At 52.6% G+C, this 16,485-nt stretch overlaps 2 protein-coding genes across 2 annotated transcripts; one reads left to right on the top strand and one right to left on the bottom strand.

Moving 5' to 3' along the window:
- Positions 1-4,754: 4,754 nt before the first annotated feature.
- LOC34621518 (endochitinase A) lies at positions 4,755-8,458 on the bottom strand. Its single transcript, XM_026337803.1, has 6 exons — positions 8,428-8,458; positions 8,106-8,302; positions 6,587-7,344; positions 6,249-6,340; positions 5,330-5,497; positions 4,755-5,083 (listed from the first exon to the last, which is right to left on the bottom strand). The coding sequence occupies exons 1-6, from the start codon at positions 8,456-8,458 to the stop codon at positions 4,755-4,757; spliced, it is 1,575 nt and encodes a 524-aa protein (XP_026193588.1).
- A 657-nt stretch (positions 8,459-9,115) lies between these two features.
- Positions 9,116-15,897, top strand: LOC34621519 (the record flags this gene model as incomplete). Its single annotated transcript, XM_026337802.1, has 9 exons — positions 9,116-9,625; positions 9,717-9,757; positions 10,067-10,257; positions 11,737-11,901; positions 11,984-13,738; positions 13,910-14,621; positions 14,964-15,238; positions 15,430-15,518; positions 15,655-15,897. Coding segments are annotated over 9 exons (3,981 nt in total), but the record flags the coding sequence as incomplete, so codon positions are not given.
- Between the last annotated feature and the right edge of the window lie 588 nt (positions 15,898-16,485).

The raw sequence follows: 16,485 nt of genomic DNA, 5'->3' as shown, positions 1-16,485 counted from the left end.
GCCGAAATGAGTTGCGCACGTTTGATATAAAACGTGAGCTTGCTTGGGCAATAGCGGTTGAGTCGCACAATGGTGAAGCGCTGGGACCTTGTGGGAGCGTGTCGTACGTGGGAAGGCGTCAAGCCCCAGCTCGTGAATTGTCACACTTTCAAAGACTGTCGGTGAGGAACATTCAAGACCAACGGTAAGTTTGGCCAGTAACAAAACGCCCATATAAATAGGGTGGCATTGCTTCACACCCCACCACACCATACACTTCCTATCCCGCATTGGATGCCGCTGTTCGGTTACATGGAAGATACGCGAATAACAAGCACTAGTTTGATGGTTTGAAAGAGCCGCATCTTGTTGGGAAGAAGCAGCCCTAGAGCTACTTTACTGGCATCCGCTGTAAGGAAGATGTGGCTCTGGTGGTTCTCCCTTCCAGGCAGCGCAAGTGCCGTAGATCTTCAAGACGACTGATGAACATCATTTCTGCGGAATGAGCCGCTTTAGCCTAATTACAGGCTGTTTAAATGATGGATTAGAAAAATCTTACAAATAAAAGTTTGGTAGTAGGATAACAGAGCCTCTATAACTTTGCAAAGCCCTTGCTGGTGCGTAAATGCAAAACGGCTGGTTGAATGTTCATTTCAAGATCCGGCTTGATTCCGGCAGCCGAAACACGGGATTTAAGAAACATACTAACACTCATGAAATACTAAAGCTTGAATGCATTCACGTATATTGCTTGCGCTGCAGCAGCTGAAGCGCACGCCGGGGCTGCAGATGCCTGTACATTTTGCCTGAACAGTAAGTCACCATTTCTGTAGACAGCCATCTACCCCTCCTTGATACACTTATTAAACTGCCGATCAGCTTGTTACTACACTTTAGTTGAGGCATAAACACACTCAAGTGGGATACAGGCATTCTCGAATTTGCGAGTGCGACTATGGAATGCCGTTTTTGTGCTCGTAACCAGGCTGCATGGGGACTTGTAAGAGGACGTTAAGAAATTCAAATATCGAGTATAGTGTTGATCTGTGTATCTCGTCTAATTTTTATTGCATCAGAGGCTGGTATTTAACAATTACATCGTTTAGGGGCTCGAAGTTAAGGCACACGCTCCGCCTTCCGTCTTGAGCCAATGCCGCGACATGCCGCTAAAACGCTAGTCTATTCCTGAGCTTCACTCCCAGTGGGCGAATCAGCTGCCTGCCGTTCAATTTCCTAGTTATGTCATGGCGGCTCCCGGTAGAATAGCCCAATGCGTTGCACTACACGACCCGCAGGTGGCCAGCCTGCTGGCAGCTGGTGATTTCATAGCAAGACCACGGATTCGTTGCTAGCTGCGCTCTCCTGTTGTTCCTCAGCTGGAATCTCGCTAGCCTTTTTTAAACAAAAGTTATTTGTAGGACCATCATCACGTGATGCTTGCTCGGAACCGTTTCCTAGAACTGCTCTGCTGGGCTCCTCGCATGAAGAGTCCGCCTCACCTTATTTAGGCACCGACTCTGTGGTGCTTATCACAGGACTGAATGTTGCTGAAAAGACCAGCAGATGCTACTTCCTTGCCCTTCCTGGAATACGTACCCTCACAGCGCACAGTTGTGGCCGCATGCTTGCCCTCCATTGGATCACCCATGGAATACCTAGAATTTCAGTGCACGAGTCCATACAGAAGTCATGGACTCCCGTGACAAAACACAATTTTGAGTTTGAGTGACATTCAACTATCAGAGCCTTGACAATCCTTTTTTCCTGCCACCCGTTGGCAAACTTGAGTTCTAGGGACTACACTAACGAGTAATCATGCAGATTGCACTTCTGCGATGTGTCCTCGGATAGCAGATCCACTTTTCATCCAGTTTCAAGTAGCGATAGCAATTATTGACCGTGAGCTCTAGCTTTGTTCAGCGCAAAATCGACCCGCGGTGGATCTCCAACTGCAACTCTAGCCTTCGTAGACTTCTTTGTTTTACCACAGCCTGACGAGGGGGGCTTTGCGTTTCCCTGATACACCTTCTTTGCTTGCCGAAACACCCTGATTAAGCGGAACCTAATCGCAATGTTGAAGTCGTGATTATATCATGCGCTTGTAGTTCAGGATCACGTGGATGAATCGCCCACAATAGAAGCAGGAGCGTTGTTGGGCGGGCTGTTTGGGGTCGCATTGGAGAGCGGTATCCTTCGGCATTCTTGATCCCGTCCACCTTAGGCATAAGGATAGATCCACCGGACAAAAGTTTGACATGCAAAGATTCTATACCACGATTGGGCTTTGTTTTTCCAGCCGAAGACCCAGGAGGTGCGTTGAATTGCTCTTGAAGCCTCAAGAAGTCCTTCATTCGAGGAAGCCCCATCGGTAGGCAATGTTGTCGCTGAGGCGCTGTCCAACTTCCGACCGCTTCATCTGGCAAAGCAAGTAGAATTGAGAGAGGCCACTGGGATTCCGGCTTCTGCGATCGGCGTTTTACCTGCCAGAGATGTTTTTATGCTTTTTGTTATTCAGAGGTATTGATAGCTTCTTGTGCTTCAGCTTTTTCTATTCTCCCAAAGCTTGCTATCTAGCTGATCTTGGCATAAACAAATCAATCAGGGCTTGTATGGAAGCTTTATTTGTCGTAAATTTCCTCCGGTCAAACTAGTTCCTTCACCTGAATAGAGCTTCCATGCAATTGATCCTCCCTCCAAAAAACACAACGCAAGGAGCACTCGTTTTTCTTCATTCAGGAAGTACAAAGCAAGGTACATCTCCAACCGGTTGATAAAATCTAAGGGTACTTACCCCTCCTTAGAGCCGTTGGTATGACCTAAACAACATTTTCACAATCGTTGTATTGGCTGACAAAGCGTGACTTTTTACCAGCAGCACGTTCACATCAGAAAAAGCCAGTCTCTGCCGCCTTGACAGGCGTAGGGCCACCGTCTCCTTCCATTGCCATAAGGCTTTCCCCAGGCTATTGTCGCCGGAAGTTTATTCACTAAGCGGACAAATAGCTTGATCAAAACCAGAAAGCAGTTCTAGCCAGTGAGTAAGCTGAGAACAGCTGCTTCAAACCATACGGTGCTGCTAATTGTCACGCTTCATCTAAGGGGTAAGTAGGAGGGCATATAAATTCATAGTCTATATAGATTTAGTCGATTAGTGTATTAGTGTAGTAGCGAAAGTTCAGGTGTAGCTGAGCACGGTACACTGAGGAGGCACTGTACAGGAGGTTTTAGTAAAAGTAGTGCATACCGCCAGCCTCAGTGACCACAGCAGGAAGAGTTGAGGCCTTTCATCGCCTGAAGAAGAGCTTGCGGCTCTCTTTGGTTCATAACGCTAGATGAAATAGATGATATTCTCTGCGTTTCCAGCTGAATACACTATTCTCGCGCGCATTCCTTGCTTAAAATAGCGACCTTGATCAATGTTTATTATTGCTCCAGAATTTCCGGTTACTAATGTTAGGGTGTCCTTTACATTCATATTGATGCGCCTTTAAACCCAGTTACCTAACTACACGGGCCCTCTTCAATACGTAGACATTGTCTTAGGAGATGCGCAGGCGCTGTTGAACTAGTGTGTAGTTCGATCTCCTTCAGTGCCCCCCTTGTGTTCTGCGATCTCCCCGCAGGAGGCTCACAGATTTCAGTGCTCCGACGACAGCGAACCATCCATCCACCGTATGGGTTAGAGTGTTCCCTTGTTTGTTTTTGGCTGATCATTTTGCCTCCCTTCCCTTCTAGTTCTTTCAAAGGTAATGCCCACATGACTTTTCCGACTGCACCTTTTTCCTATTTTCTGCTTTCCTGTGTCTCCATAGACTGCAACAGAACACGAGGGCATGTGGTTGAAATGGAGAGGGGAGGGCGGGGGCTTCAGAAGTAGCGAGCTAAGCTACAGCTAGGATTTCCCTACTGTACTAATCATGAGTAAAGTTTTAACCAATCGGAATGCCTGTCCGTACATATATATATATATATATATATATATATATATACATCAATTTTTGCGTACTGGAAACTGCTGAATACGCTAAGATTTAATGTCGTATTTGCTCGTGGGCTACATGCTATGCGTAACTAGCGGTCAGTGCTTGAAGTACTTTGAGGATACAAGTAGGGGCTTCCTAGTTGTCCCTCTCCCCATATGTGGGAATCCTAAGAGGAGGGCAGCGGGGCAAATGAGGAACTGTCTTATGAAAAAGATTCAATACCTTTTTGCGTTTGGTTTAAGTCTACATTAAGTCTCCCCTACAGAGGCATATGGAGCATCGCGAACTTAGTCACCGTTTATTACATCCACACAGCTACGGAATTGATTAAGTAACAGTTCTTCTGTTAAAGAGGGTATTCTAGAAACTCCACACCACATAGGTGCAAACGGCTTAAAAGTATGAATTAATTATATATCAGAGATCATAGTTTTTAACTTCAAAGGGCTGACTGCTAGCTAGCAGCTACTGGTTGTCTGAAATAAGGGTAGGAAAAATTGCTAAGGCGCCACAACGATGGGCCAATAAAACGTAGCGTGCCCCAAAAGGATCCTGTTGCCGTTTTCTTAAGATAAAGAGTTGCAGGAAGGTGCGCTGCCCCGGAGGAGCAGCAAAAGGTTGCTGTTGCTGCAGGAGCAGCTCAAGCGCACACCCTTGACCCTGTGGAAGCATGTACATCGAACCCCAGCATAACACGTGCCCCGAAACAAATGTGCTCTGTGGTACACACTCTGTGCCTTTCGCAAACGTGGTGCTTACTGGACAGGATTTTGTGATAGGTCCTAGAATTCCTCAGTGCAACATGTCTGCTTCGAGGCCAAACAATTCATCCGGATTGTCTAGGCCACAGTGTCTCAACAGCTCATCGTGGGTGGGCAACGAAGGAGAGAGCGCGCACACAGATGGTTTTAGTGAGGGAGTTGAGGCCGCAGTACTGCTTAAGGGCGCGCTCCTGTCCCCCCAAAAGTACCCCTCAGTTTTCCGTAGCATCCCACCGGCTGCCCCGTACAGACCCTTGCCGCTACGGCAGTTGTTGCTGCTACAGACGGTGGAAAAGCCTTGTCTAGAAGGTGGCGGGATGAAGGCCAACAACAGTAGCTGCGCTAATCCAACGCAAAATCCTGAGGCGAAAAACCAAGCAGGAGCCACATGAGCCTGACATCGCTAGGTGAGACGACAGCAGCACTTTTTGCTGCATATATGACGAACGGCCTTGAGAATGCTTCACTTATATATATAGTCAGGCACGACAGGCTTCTACACTATTGCCCATAAGCATTCAGTACCTAGGAAGTTGGGAACGATGATGAATACATCTTCGGCGATCCAACCGTATGCTAACCACAGAGCAGAGCAGGTGAAATTGCCAATAGAAACCTCCGCAGGCATCATCGCGGTGCTCTTCTCCTTTAAAACGACCCGCAAGGCAGCGAGAGGTGCCGCGTACGACACCACGTTAACCGCAGCTGCAACACTCAGTAGCAAGGACACGCATGTAGAAGTGATGCAAAGGACCAGTACAGTAGAAGAAGCTCCTGTAGGCAGTGCGTACGCATTGCGCAGGCCGGCACTTCTAAAGGTGCTTAAGCTGCGTCTGCACTCAAGCCCTCAGGGAGAAGCGAATGGACGCACTAAGCAGCATTGAACACCAAACCAGCAGGCGAAAGGATCATACGGAAACGACACAGTGGCTTCGAGACCGTACACAGTATAACAGCCGACAAGGCGAGCCACCAAAAAGGGGTATACCCAGAGCAGAGTATTTACACAGGGCAAGAAAGGAATTCGCCAAAGTGAACACGGAATGACATGATGAAGAGACCCAGATACATAAGGAGGTGCGGAGCAAGGTGAAAGAAGAAGTCGAAGAAAGAAAAAAGCCACAGGAACATGTGGCACCGGTGGGGATGCGTCTGCTTACACGCGACAAGCCCCACGACGAGTTCAGCAAAATCGTAAGGGCAGCATACGCAAACGAGGCAAAGAGCAGCAAAGATGATACCCCCAACTTTCAGGTATAGACCAAGCAGGAAGCGTTGCTTATCCTCTCGACTCGTGTTTGCCCAGAATGTCAAGACAAACCAACCCCCTGCATTAAGAACACACATTCACATGCGCAGATAAGCCCGGCATCGTAGTTTCCCCTAGCACTGAAGCTGCGATCACATGCGCTAGCACTGACGGAGGGTAGAAGAGCCATCTGGTGAAGCACTACTGAGCAGTAGGCTTTGCGATGTCCGCCCGTAGCCAGTAGAGGTCGAGTTCGGGAATGATACGCTCAGATACCTGCAATGACTCCCGAAACGTTGGGAAGCAGAATCGTAGGCTCGACAAGAAGAATGCCGTAAAGGAGCCAGAGTGAAGCGGAGAAAAGGAGACTGAAATACGGCAGAGAGGCCATGCCAAGGGTGCTGCGACATGAGACGATTCTGAAGCCAGAGAGTCAAAACAACAGACAAACCGAGGTGATGAGAGAGGGCTGTAGGCAAAAAGGAGACACCACATGGAGTTGCAACTCCATCAGCAGCATGCAGTAGCAGCAGCACACAATGGGCAAAGAGCAGCAAGCAAAAGTAGGCCACACTGTAGTAGTCGCAGTAGCATATACGGAAAAGATAACCCACCTGGCAATGGTCGGTAGAGGAGTGAGCTGCATAAGTACTGCAGAAGCGACAGCAGCAATGCGGATGATTCCTTTAAGACGATCTCCAACTGCCGCTGGCAAGGAACTGAGAGGAGAGAGTGGAGTACCGAGGAAAGATGTGGGAGTATTCTCGGTGACCTCCTCCCCATATGGTTCCTCTCCAGTGGCCGCTACTGCCTCAGTTCGTGTGATACCTGTTATTGCTGTATCAGTCACTGAGGCTGCCGCTGAGGGATCGAAATTAGTAACTGCTGCAGGCTGTGCTGCGGAATACTGGCCAGCAGCTGCTGTAGCACCTTGCAGCAGCTGAGTAGATATCTTCCCCGCAGCAACGGCGGCAGCAAGTGCCGATGTTGCTGCCTCCTCGGCGCTGTCGGCTGCTGCACGAGCGGCGGCAGTGTCCTGGGGCTGCTCTACGGTTTGTGGAAGAGATGCAGCGGGTCCGGCTGCTGCCGCCATAACGGCTGATGCTGCAGTCTCTGCAGCGGACGGCTGGCTCACTGCAGCTACGAGCTCATCTGTGCCAGATTCATTCTCTGACGATGTGACGACAGCGGATGATATAGCCGGATCAGCAAGCTCTACTGCGGCAGGGGCAGCAGGTGCGACAAGCACGGCAGCTACAGGGGCTAAGTATTCCACCCCATCGGTTGCTGCAGCGCTTGACGAGCCCGACGGTACAGTAGAGAGGATTGACAAGGCGTCTTGTGCTGCAGATGGTGCAGCAAATAGAAATTGCTGCAGCACCAAAAGCAACAGCAGCAGGTGCTGCCACTGAAAGCTGTTGCTTCGGCTGTGACGAATCATCGCTGGGCGCCCAGCCTGACTGTGCCACAGAGGGTCTACACCCTTCGTAGGCTAAGGCAGCACAGCAGTATAAGACTAGCTTCCGCTGCCACCGCTGCAAGCACACCCAAAGGCTATACACTACCAGAGGCCGGAGCTACATCGGATGCGGCAGCTGTTTCTACGAGGCTGCACTGCTGCTGATGGTGTTGCGAACTGCTGCGACAAGAGATAATTCAGTGTACAGCAGCGACTCTTTCTGCCGCCCTTGATGATGAGTCGATACTCAACGCCGTTGTTGAGTTCGCATCGGCGTGCTGTCCTTGGTTCCCGCCGCTGGCGCCGCAGCTGGAACTGCTTCAGCTTCCGACTCCTGAGATCGGAGAGATTCGTGTGATAGAGTCTAAGAAAGACGAAGGAAGAGAAATTAGTAGCAACGGGAAGATAGCTCAGTTTCTGCTCCTACTGGTGCTGCTGAGCGCTAGCAGGCCGCTTGTCCTGCTATGTCCTAGCAGCTGATATTATGTTACCGCCCCGCAGAGACGGCAATGAGGAATGGATTAACTGCTTATGATCAAGGAGTGGCGATTCATCTGGCGTTGTTCTTCCTTCTAGCTCCCTACGGCAGCTGCACTTGCCAGGCGACTACCTCCGGAGGCCACACGCAGCAGCGTGTCGATGCAGAAGGATTGCTGCTGCCCGGCTGCCGCTGCGTCTGCCGATGCAAACTCTGCCCTTTCCAAGAAGAAACCTTGATACGAAAGTGTTTTATTGTTACGGTCGTGTGATTGGGCGGCAGCACTGGCAGCAGTGGAGTGTGTTGCTATCGGTGCTACAGCTGCAAAGGGCCTTTCTGCTCGTGCAGCTCTCTGCTTCCAGCTTGAGCGGGGGCTGAAGGCGGGAGTTGTCGCTTCATTTCCTCGTACATAGCAATATAAGTATTGCAGAGGCACTTTTATCTTCCCCCTCCGTTCTGCCCCGCAGGGCAGCGGAAGACTAGGGGATCTCAGTATCGATTGTCTGAAGCAGCAGCACTGGCAGGGTCACCCGCTTGAGCCACGGGCATATCCGCGATCTAAGGGTACCCAAGCAAAGCCTTATACGCAGTCGCAGCAGCAGCAAGGAGCAGACAGAGGGATTCTCCCCCGCAGCCTGGAGACATCGCAGCGTACTGAAACAAAGCAGCACACTCATCGTTGACCTTGGACCGTTGCAACAGCAGCACTGCGTACTGCAGCAGTATGGCTAGCACACTTAGAAGCTCTCTAAGTAGTGGCGGCAGCAACAGCAACTCTCAACACAGGCTCCTGGCGAGGTCTATATTGCCCATTTGAACGCAATGCACCCATCGAGTCCGCCGACGGCGCAAACTGCAGCTAGCCGCGGTTCTGTCGTGCAGGAGGAAGTGGAACCATTATCCGCGATTCATCCTCTCAGCCGGAGTACCACCTGCTGCAGCAGCCAAGGGTGCTTAAGTGAGAGCAGCAGCAGGAGAGATACTAGGGAGACCGAAGCCCTTTTGAGAGTAGCATTGCAACCTGCAGAGGTGCTGCTGGATCGGACAACGGCTCTGCTTGCTGCCTTAGCTGAGCCGGAGGTGTACAGAGAACACTGGAAGGAGGTTGGGCTAGGCACCTGCAGTGGCAGCACCGGCAGTAACATCAACTTCAATAACCGTCGCAGCAGCAGTAACCGAACCTTTGCATATGGCAGCGGCAATCAACAGCAGGGCCGCTACAGCTGCAGCGGGAGCAGCTGCAACATTGCGGTACCCGCACCAACAGAGGGGCCTCTAGTGGATTTGTTGCCTCTGTTTTTATCGCGAACCGACCCAGCAGTGGTAACCACGACAGCAGCCGCGGAACGCCTCAATTTCTCGCCCGTTGCTGCTGCCGCTGCTGCAGTGCCACCGAAGGATGCAGACGATGTGGTTTGCTATTGCCTGCGGCTTGGGTTTCTCAGGCAGCAAGCAGAAGCAACACCTGGGGCTGCTGTCCCAGGAATTGCAGCTGTTGAGCCTGCTCAGCAGAAACAGGGGTGGCAGGCGGAAGGACCACAAAAGGAGGAGCAGCAACTTACGGCTTCCGTCGGTCGCTGTAGTTGCTGCTGTTGCAGCCGCTGCAGCGAGCGCGAAGTAGCATCTTTACCGTTTGCGCCGTGTCTTTTCGACAGGCCAGCAGCAACGGAGACACTGGAGCAGCAGCAGATGGAGGCTGCTGCTTTGACGCAGGACGTTCTGGCATATGACGTTCCTCCTGTGGCTTTTATGGGCCCCCCTCCAGCATGGATGTCGATACACTTAAGGAGAGACGAGGACGCTTCAGCAGAGGCAGGAGCAACAACAGCAACAGCAGCAGAAACAGACGCTCTCGCGGCGGCCACGGCGCTGGGGGCAGCAGGGGGGGCACCAAAGGGAGCCTCAACAGCGAAGACAGCAGCAATCGCACACGACACTGCCGAGGCTGCCAGTGTCGCCGGCTCATTTGAGCCTATAGCATTCCAGACACGTCTGTATGGGTACCACATCGGCCGGCGGTTTGCCGCTGCAGCGCGGGATTCGGCATTGCTGTTGAGACAGCGGCGGCAAAGTCGTGCCGCTGCAGCAGTGGCGGCAAAGGCAGCAGCGTCCGACTCTCAGAGCAAGACCGCCACAGTCTTGCCGCCTGTTGGGCAGGGAGGCGTTGTGCAAAGAAAATCATGGCTTAGCAGTTGCTGTGGCGATGCCAGCAGAGATCGTTGCTCCGTGCTTTGTATGTGCAGCTGTTGTGCCGCTGCTGATGCGTTTTTGGGGCTCCTGGAGATGGACCCCCCAACATTTGTTGCAGTGGACGATGGCAGCGGCACCAGAAGCAATTGCTGCTACTTGTATCAGGCTGGTGCAGTATCCTCTGCGAGCAGCAGTAGCAATAGCAGTAGGTGTATTGGAGGAAGTAGCAGCAGGACGGCGCGCTCATCTGTGCTCAACAGAGAAGGTGTGTGGCTATTGCGGCCCTCATCTGGGGGTGAGCCTTTTGCTGCTCAAGCAGTACTGCACCTACGCATTTCTGGACTGCTACTGGCACATGCTGCCCAGCGTCGCCAGCTCCTGCAGTGCCACTCAAGCAGCCACGCGAGTAGGAGTGCAGATGGTGCGCGGCTCTGTTGTTGCTGCTGTAATGGCAGCGGCAATGTATGGATGCAGCAGCATCAGCAGCTGCAAGATATGTTGCAGCTTCTGCAACGGTGCGGAGAGTTACAACTAGATGTGTCTCTGGTGAAGCTGCTACTGTTGGACGTACACCGCACACACCCGTGCGAGCCAACACCTCGGGCACTGCGCCGCCTAAGGAGGATGGCCCTCACTTGGTTTCGGTCTAAGAAGATGGCGTTATTGCTGCAGCAGCAGAAACAGGAGCAGAAATTCTTATGCACAGGCTCAGAGCCATCTCTTGGAGCAACGCTGCAGCAGGATGGATCAGCAGTAGCAGCAGCACAAACAGCAGAAGGGAGTCCTAGCAGCAGGAGGGAGACCCACGGTACTTCGAACTATGCTTCACGAGTTCTGTTGCCACGTGATCGTCATTTCCTTCCAAGCCTGCCACAGCAGACCCTGCGTGTTTTATTGGCAGACGCCGCAGTCGAGGGTGGGTAGACACCAAAGCCTTTCCGTCTAAGATATACAGTTGCCACCTGCAGCCACCATATATCTATTCAGGAACTGTTAATGTGTGTAGCCACGAAAGTGCTTAGGCAGCTATACGTTGCTGGCAGCTGGGGAGTAGGCTAGTTTGCCGTTCATTGACAGTGACGCCCTTTGACTGTAGAAGTGCTGCGAGTTCGTCCAAGGCATGCGTTAGCCATGGCTTACGGGGGGATTGGAAGCCTTCTTTGCTATCGCAGCCTGATACGGGCAGATTTGCTGAAAAAGTGGCTCAGTTAATCACCTGTGGCAGGTAATGCACGAAGTATGTTGCATACGTCCGTTGTGGTGCTTTTACAGCCTCTTACGTATCAGAGCTCTGCGCTCTCGCCGACAGCCTTATTCGCCGCCTCTGTGAATTTGCTTGCCCCTCAAGTGAGAGCTTCTGTTTCAGACCTGAAACAGCAGTAGTACGTGGAACGAGCAGTGGAAGCAGCAGCAACAAGACCAACTGCGGGAGTTGCGAGCAGCCTGTGGCCATAGGCTTGCGTTGGCGGGAAGACTTTTTCAGCTTTGAGCTGTATGCTGCTGTAGAGCAGCGGGGAGCACCGATGGAGGGAATGGTTAGTAGGGACACAGAAACGTGCTGCTGGAAGCTAATGAGACACGAAGTGCTACAGCCTTGCGTCCTGGATGCGGTTTCCATACATCTGACCTTCTCTGAGGCCCTCCGCCGGCTTGCTCCCTGGCTGCAAGTGCAGCCGCGGCTCTTGCAGCTGCTGCAGCAGACCTCAGAGGGGCAAAGGGTGTTAGTAGCTGCAGCTCTGCGGTCGTGCAGCTTTATTCAACGCCCTCAACAACAGCAGGAGGAAAGCCAGCGGCAGGAGTTGGTAAAAGGCGACCAGGCGGCATTTCTTGACCATCCCCTGCTATGTCATAAAGGCAGCGAAAAATTTCATTGGACTGAAACAGATTCTGCTTGCCAGTGGACTGAACAAACTTTACATAGTCATGCTGCAGGAGCGATGTCTGACGCTCCCGCGACTAGTGAAAGGGTGAGGGCCCTCAACCTTGACGAGGCCGTGCAGCGGCTGGCCCTCCTCAGTAGTCCCCTTGCGGACTCACCAACTGGTGACATCGCTGCCCTAAATTCCATGGTGGAAGAGCAATCGAAGCAAAATTCGCAGCGTGAGCCACTTAATCAATGGGAGCATCAGCCTGTACTGCGTGAAACGGAATTAGTTTCTTCAGGTGCGAGGACTTCAAGTACAGGGCAGGTATCTACATCCGTTGCACAGAGCTCGATATCTGAATGTCATGGAGAGCGAGGGCGGAACTATCAGTGCACGGCACCGGAAGCAGAAGACCTCGTGGCATCGTATTTCAATCACGTGCGGCAGTTGCATGAGGCTCACTCTTTTAGTGACCGCGTGTGCAGTTTCGGCAGCACCGCCGACTGTCTTGATATCTCCTCAGTATGCACAGTAGCCCTTCGGCTGCTAGGAGCGGATAAGAAGCATCAGTATTGTGATATGCTGACGCCCACTAACCACTGCTACTGCAGCGTCAACTGCTCAGCAGAGGGGAATATATTCGGGGTAGCTACACAAAGCACCAAACCTGCCTCTATTGGTCTTCTAAAAGCCATACTGCCGCTCCCTGAGGATGTACACGTGCAGCGAGGAAAGCAGCAGCGACACCATAGGCCCGGATTTGCTTGTGAATATATTGGCGTGACGGATGTAGCCACAGGAGATACACTTACAGTTTCCCTTTTGCTAACGCTTCTGCTACCAACGCAGCGGATGCTGCTTCCTTGGGATATCCACTGGGCACCCCGGACTGCAGGTCTAAGTTCGACCGAAGGAGCTGCAGCAGAAACGGAAAGATTAGTGTGCACAGCAGAGCCAACTCGACACAGCTTACCAGAGTGCATGAGCCGCAGGAGCACGGCCTGTGGCGTTTCACCCAGCAACGGGGGATGGTGCTGTGGCAGGACCTGTATTTGCAGCTGCTGCAACGACAACAGCAGTTGTGCTGACGATGCTTCTTCTGAGTGGCAAAAGGCCTCAAGTGTCATTCTTTCAGCCAGTCCTGGCGATCTCGGGCCTACCACGGAGGTATTTCAACTTGTATCAGATGTTCTTGGGCCCCTTCTGTTGCCAGCGCAGCAGAAACAGCAGCATTGTAAGCTTATGCAGCAATCTGTTGGCGCCGAAGTCTCTGGTCCTCAGGAACCACTGCGGACTCCATTGGCGCCTCAAGGAGGCCAAGGAGAAGAGAGTTCGGCTAGTAGCACAGCAGGCAGCAGTACTGTTTGGGCCCGGACCGTCAGTGGGGGTGTTTCCCTCAGGGTCACATCAGCCGAGGAGGCCAGCAGCAGCCTCGAGAGCGATAGTGAAGGGGCACCTGTGTCCCCCTTCATGCAGCAGGAACGACAGCAGCAGGGGCCGTTGCCCTCAGCAGGATCCCTCGTACTCCCGCATAGCCTAGCAGCACCACAAGGAGATGAAGGCTGCGGTGGCCCAGCAGACTGCGCGATCAACAGCAGTAGCAGCAGCAGCAGCAGCATTGTAGCTGGCGCAGAGGACTCTTGTGGTGTGATGATCGATGCCTTGCGAGACCTAGTAGGCTTCGTTCGCATAGGGGCAGAGGTGGACGTGGGCTTCCCCATATCTGCCGAGCTGCTAGAGGAGGCAGGCGAGGAGCTGCACGCTATTTGTAGAGGTAAGTAGGGGCAGCAGCAGTTGGTTATACAAAAAGGTACCCCGGTGGTCTTTTATGGCTGTGGCTTTAGTGTTGCTACAATCGAGGTAGTGAGGCCAGCGGCCTACGCACAGCTGAAATGCATCACAACCTATCGCAGCGGTGGCCGAGGTTTAGTTACACTGTCTTAAGCTAACAAGCAAGCTATGCAGTCACCAAATAAATGGTCTTTTCTTTTGCGGCTTTTGTATGCAGTAGGTGCAACCCAAAGTCCCCTTTCCCCGGGTACACCTTCAACAGATGCAGGAGTGACAGGAGCAGGCAGTGGTGGTCTGACACAGCAAGCTCAACTGCTAGATGTGAGCCTTTCTCTGGAGGCACCTGATGCGGCTGAAAGGTGTCGAGCAACCTCTCTGTGGTCTGAAGGACCAGGTTTGCAGCAGCAATCTGAGCTAAGGCTGCTGCCAGCGCTTTTTGCGGGTCTATATTACACGGGCGCGACTGCAAAACGAAGGCTTTTCCCTCGGCATCGTATTGTTAGCGCGGTGGCAGCTGGGGGGCCTGTGTCTGGCAGTGCTTCTCCACGATCTCGAAACCGTAAGCAGCAAACTTTAGGAGCACATCACAAGCAGCAACAGAAACCGCAGCAGCAAGCTCCTTTACACTGTTCCGCAGCTTCTCTGTCCTCAGGACAAGACGGGGGATTATCTGACCGTTCTGTTCTAGCAGGCAAGACTAGCAGCGGCAGCAGCCTTGCTCCGGGGGGCAAGACTTCTGGGCGCAGCAGCAACCGCAGCGGTAACAACACCCCCACAGGCGTTTACTTTGATGCAGCCAGGCAGCTGTGGAGATGCCAGTGGCGCTCAGAGGGGAGGCTTCGCAGCAAAGGATTTGCTGTTTCCAGGTACGGCAGCTCTGAAGAGGCTAGAGAGGCGTGTATTGCTTATCGGGAACTCGTCGTGCATGCGGGAACAGCAGCAGCTGAAGCTGCTGCAGAAGCTGCGGCAGCAGGTGCCCGAGCACTGATGGCAGCTGCTGCTGATGGCGAGCATCAGGGACCTGAGCAGCTTCACCTTGATAGAGCCGCTGCGCCAACCGCTTTGGAAGCAGCAGGAACAGATGTAGCAGCAGCAGAACGTCTAGAGCAGCACGCTCGGGAAAGATCTACTCAGTGGTCGGCAGTGGGTAGCAGCGTCAGCAACGAGGAGGGCATCAATCTGCCAGCGTCGTTATATCCACCTGTCAGCGAGCCGGCTAGCCATCCCACAGCAGCAGCATCAGGGGCTGGAACTGCAACATGGGCGCAACCTATAGCAGTACAGCAGGCAGCCGCGAAACAAAGTACAGCAGAGGAGCGGCGTTTGCTAGACGCAACCATTAGCAGTAGTAACAGTAAGGGGGCAGTCGTGTCTGAGTCCGTTTTTGCTGCTCCCCAATTTGCCTCTACAGCGGTGCAGCCGCCTCTTACTACTGCAGCAGCAGTGACTCAATTGCAGGGTGAGCGGTTCCTTGAAGTTGCAGGTGATATCTTGTCCCGTCTTAACCGGACAAAGGAGGTGGCGGCTGTGGAGAAGCTGCTGCAGGAGCAACGCATGCAGCTACAGCAGCAGACGCAAGAGCATCAGGTGCTGCAGCAAGAGCATCACATGCTCCAGACTGCAGCAAAAGGCTCGCCCTTAGTGCCTGACCCCGATGATCAGAAACTTAGGCAGCTGTTGGTTTCTTATTTGGAGGATGCGCTGCAGCAGCAACAGCAGCGGATGCAGCAGCTGCAGGTACTGGGCGATTTGGATCCAAGACAGCACCAAGGATCCGTTGAGGAAGGTACACTGCACCAGCAGCAGATGCTGCTTCACCGAGTCGCCACTCTAAGCAGGCAGGCAGTGCAACAACTGCAGGAGGTACTGCAAACATTGCTACATCAACCGCTGCAACAGCAGCATCAAGACGAACTAAGGCAGGTCGCTAGCCAGCGTGCCATCCCTGGGGAAGGGTCTGCACAAGCAGTAGGGATGGCAACAGCAAAGGGAGGGGAGCAGCAGCAGCAGGGGCGTACGCGGATACTTACTTTAGCACCATGTATCCTGGAAGGGCAAAACAGGGAGGACAGCGGGAACACAGCAGATCAAGGAGACGAGGGTGCAGCGAAACGCCTGCGTGTAGCCCCGGACAGTGTATAACAGGTTTATAGTGTTGAACAGGTTGTCTTGTACTGTTTTGGTTTGCCACTTTGCGGATCCTACCCCGCTTTCTTCTGTGTGGAAGCAGTTCTTCATCCTTTTGATCACATCTGTCCTGACAACCATACCTGTGTTAGGGTTGATGCTGTATGTGGCTCTGTTGGCCCAAACGGTCATGTAGCCGTTGAATATGTGTATGTCCATCATTGCTGTTTGCTGTAGCAGCAGATACTGATGCTGTTATTGATACTGTTGCATGCTGGGCTGCTGCTTCCGCTGAAATCCTGCTGCCTTATGTGTGAGGCAAGCTCAGCATGGAATATATAGCATCGGGTGCTGACATCCTCGACGCTGTCGGTGTCTGAGCCTATCATCCACAGCAGGAACAGGAGGAGCATCGACTTGTGCTCTTGTAGGTGTATCGTCGGCGAATCTGCATGCGTGTATTACGTAGGATCTTGGCGGTGTATAAGAAGTCAAATGTAGCAAGCTTGTGGTATACAGCCCTTTGAAGGCTTACCACTGCGCAGCAGTAGCCGTCTTTGTTATCCCATCAGGTTTTGCCTGTCAACTCCATTGGAGGTGGCG

Source organism: Cyclospora cayetanensis, unplaced genomic scaffold (assembly GCF_002999335.1).
Source record: "Cyclospora cayetanensis isolate NF1_C8 unplaced genomic scaffold, CcayRef3 CcayRef3_contig_201, whole genome shotgun sequence".
Taxonomy (NCBI): Eukaryota; Apicomplexa; class Conoidasida; order Eucoccidiorida; family Eimeriidae; genus Cyclospora; species Cyclospora cayetanensis.
Note: the sequence above shows the minus strand (reverse complement) of the source record. Positions and strands in the feature narration are given on the sequence as shown.

What these genes read in the sequence shown, in the direction of transcription:
- LOC34621518 (XM_026337803.1), bottom strand. Translation starts at nt 8,458, where the DNA reads ATGCCCGTGGCTCAAGCGGGTGACCCTGCCA. An exon ending in TCAAGCGGGTGACCCTGCCA is followed by an intron (nt 8,303 to 8,427) that starts GTGCTGCTGCTT and finishes GAGGAAATGAAG; the next exon opens with CGACAACTCCCGCCTTCAGC. An exon ending in CGTTTCGGGAGTCATTGCAG is followed by an intron (nt 5,498 to 6,248) that starts GTATCTGAGCGT and finishes CACTGCCTACAG; the next exon opens with GAGCTTCTTCTACTGTACTG.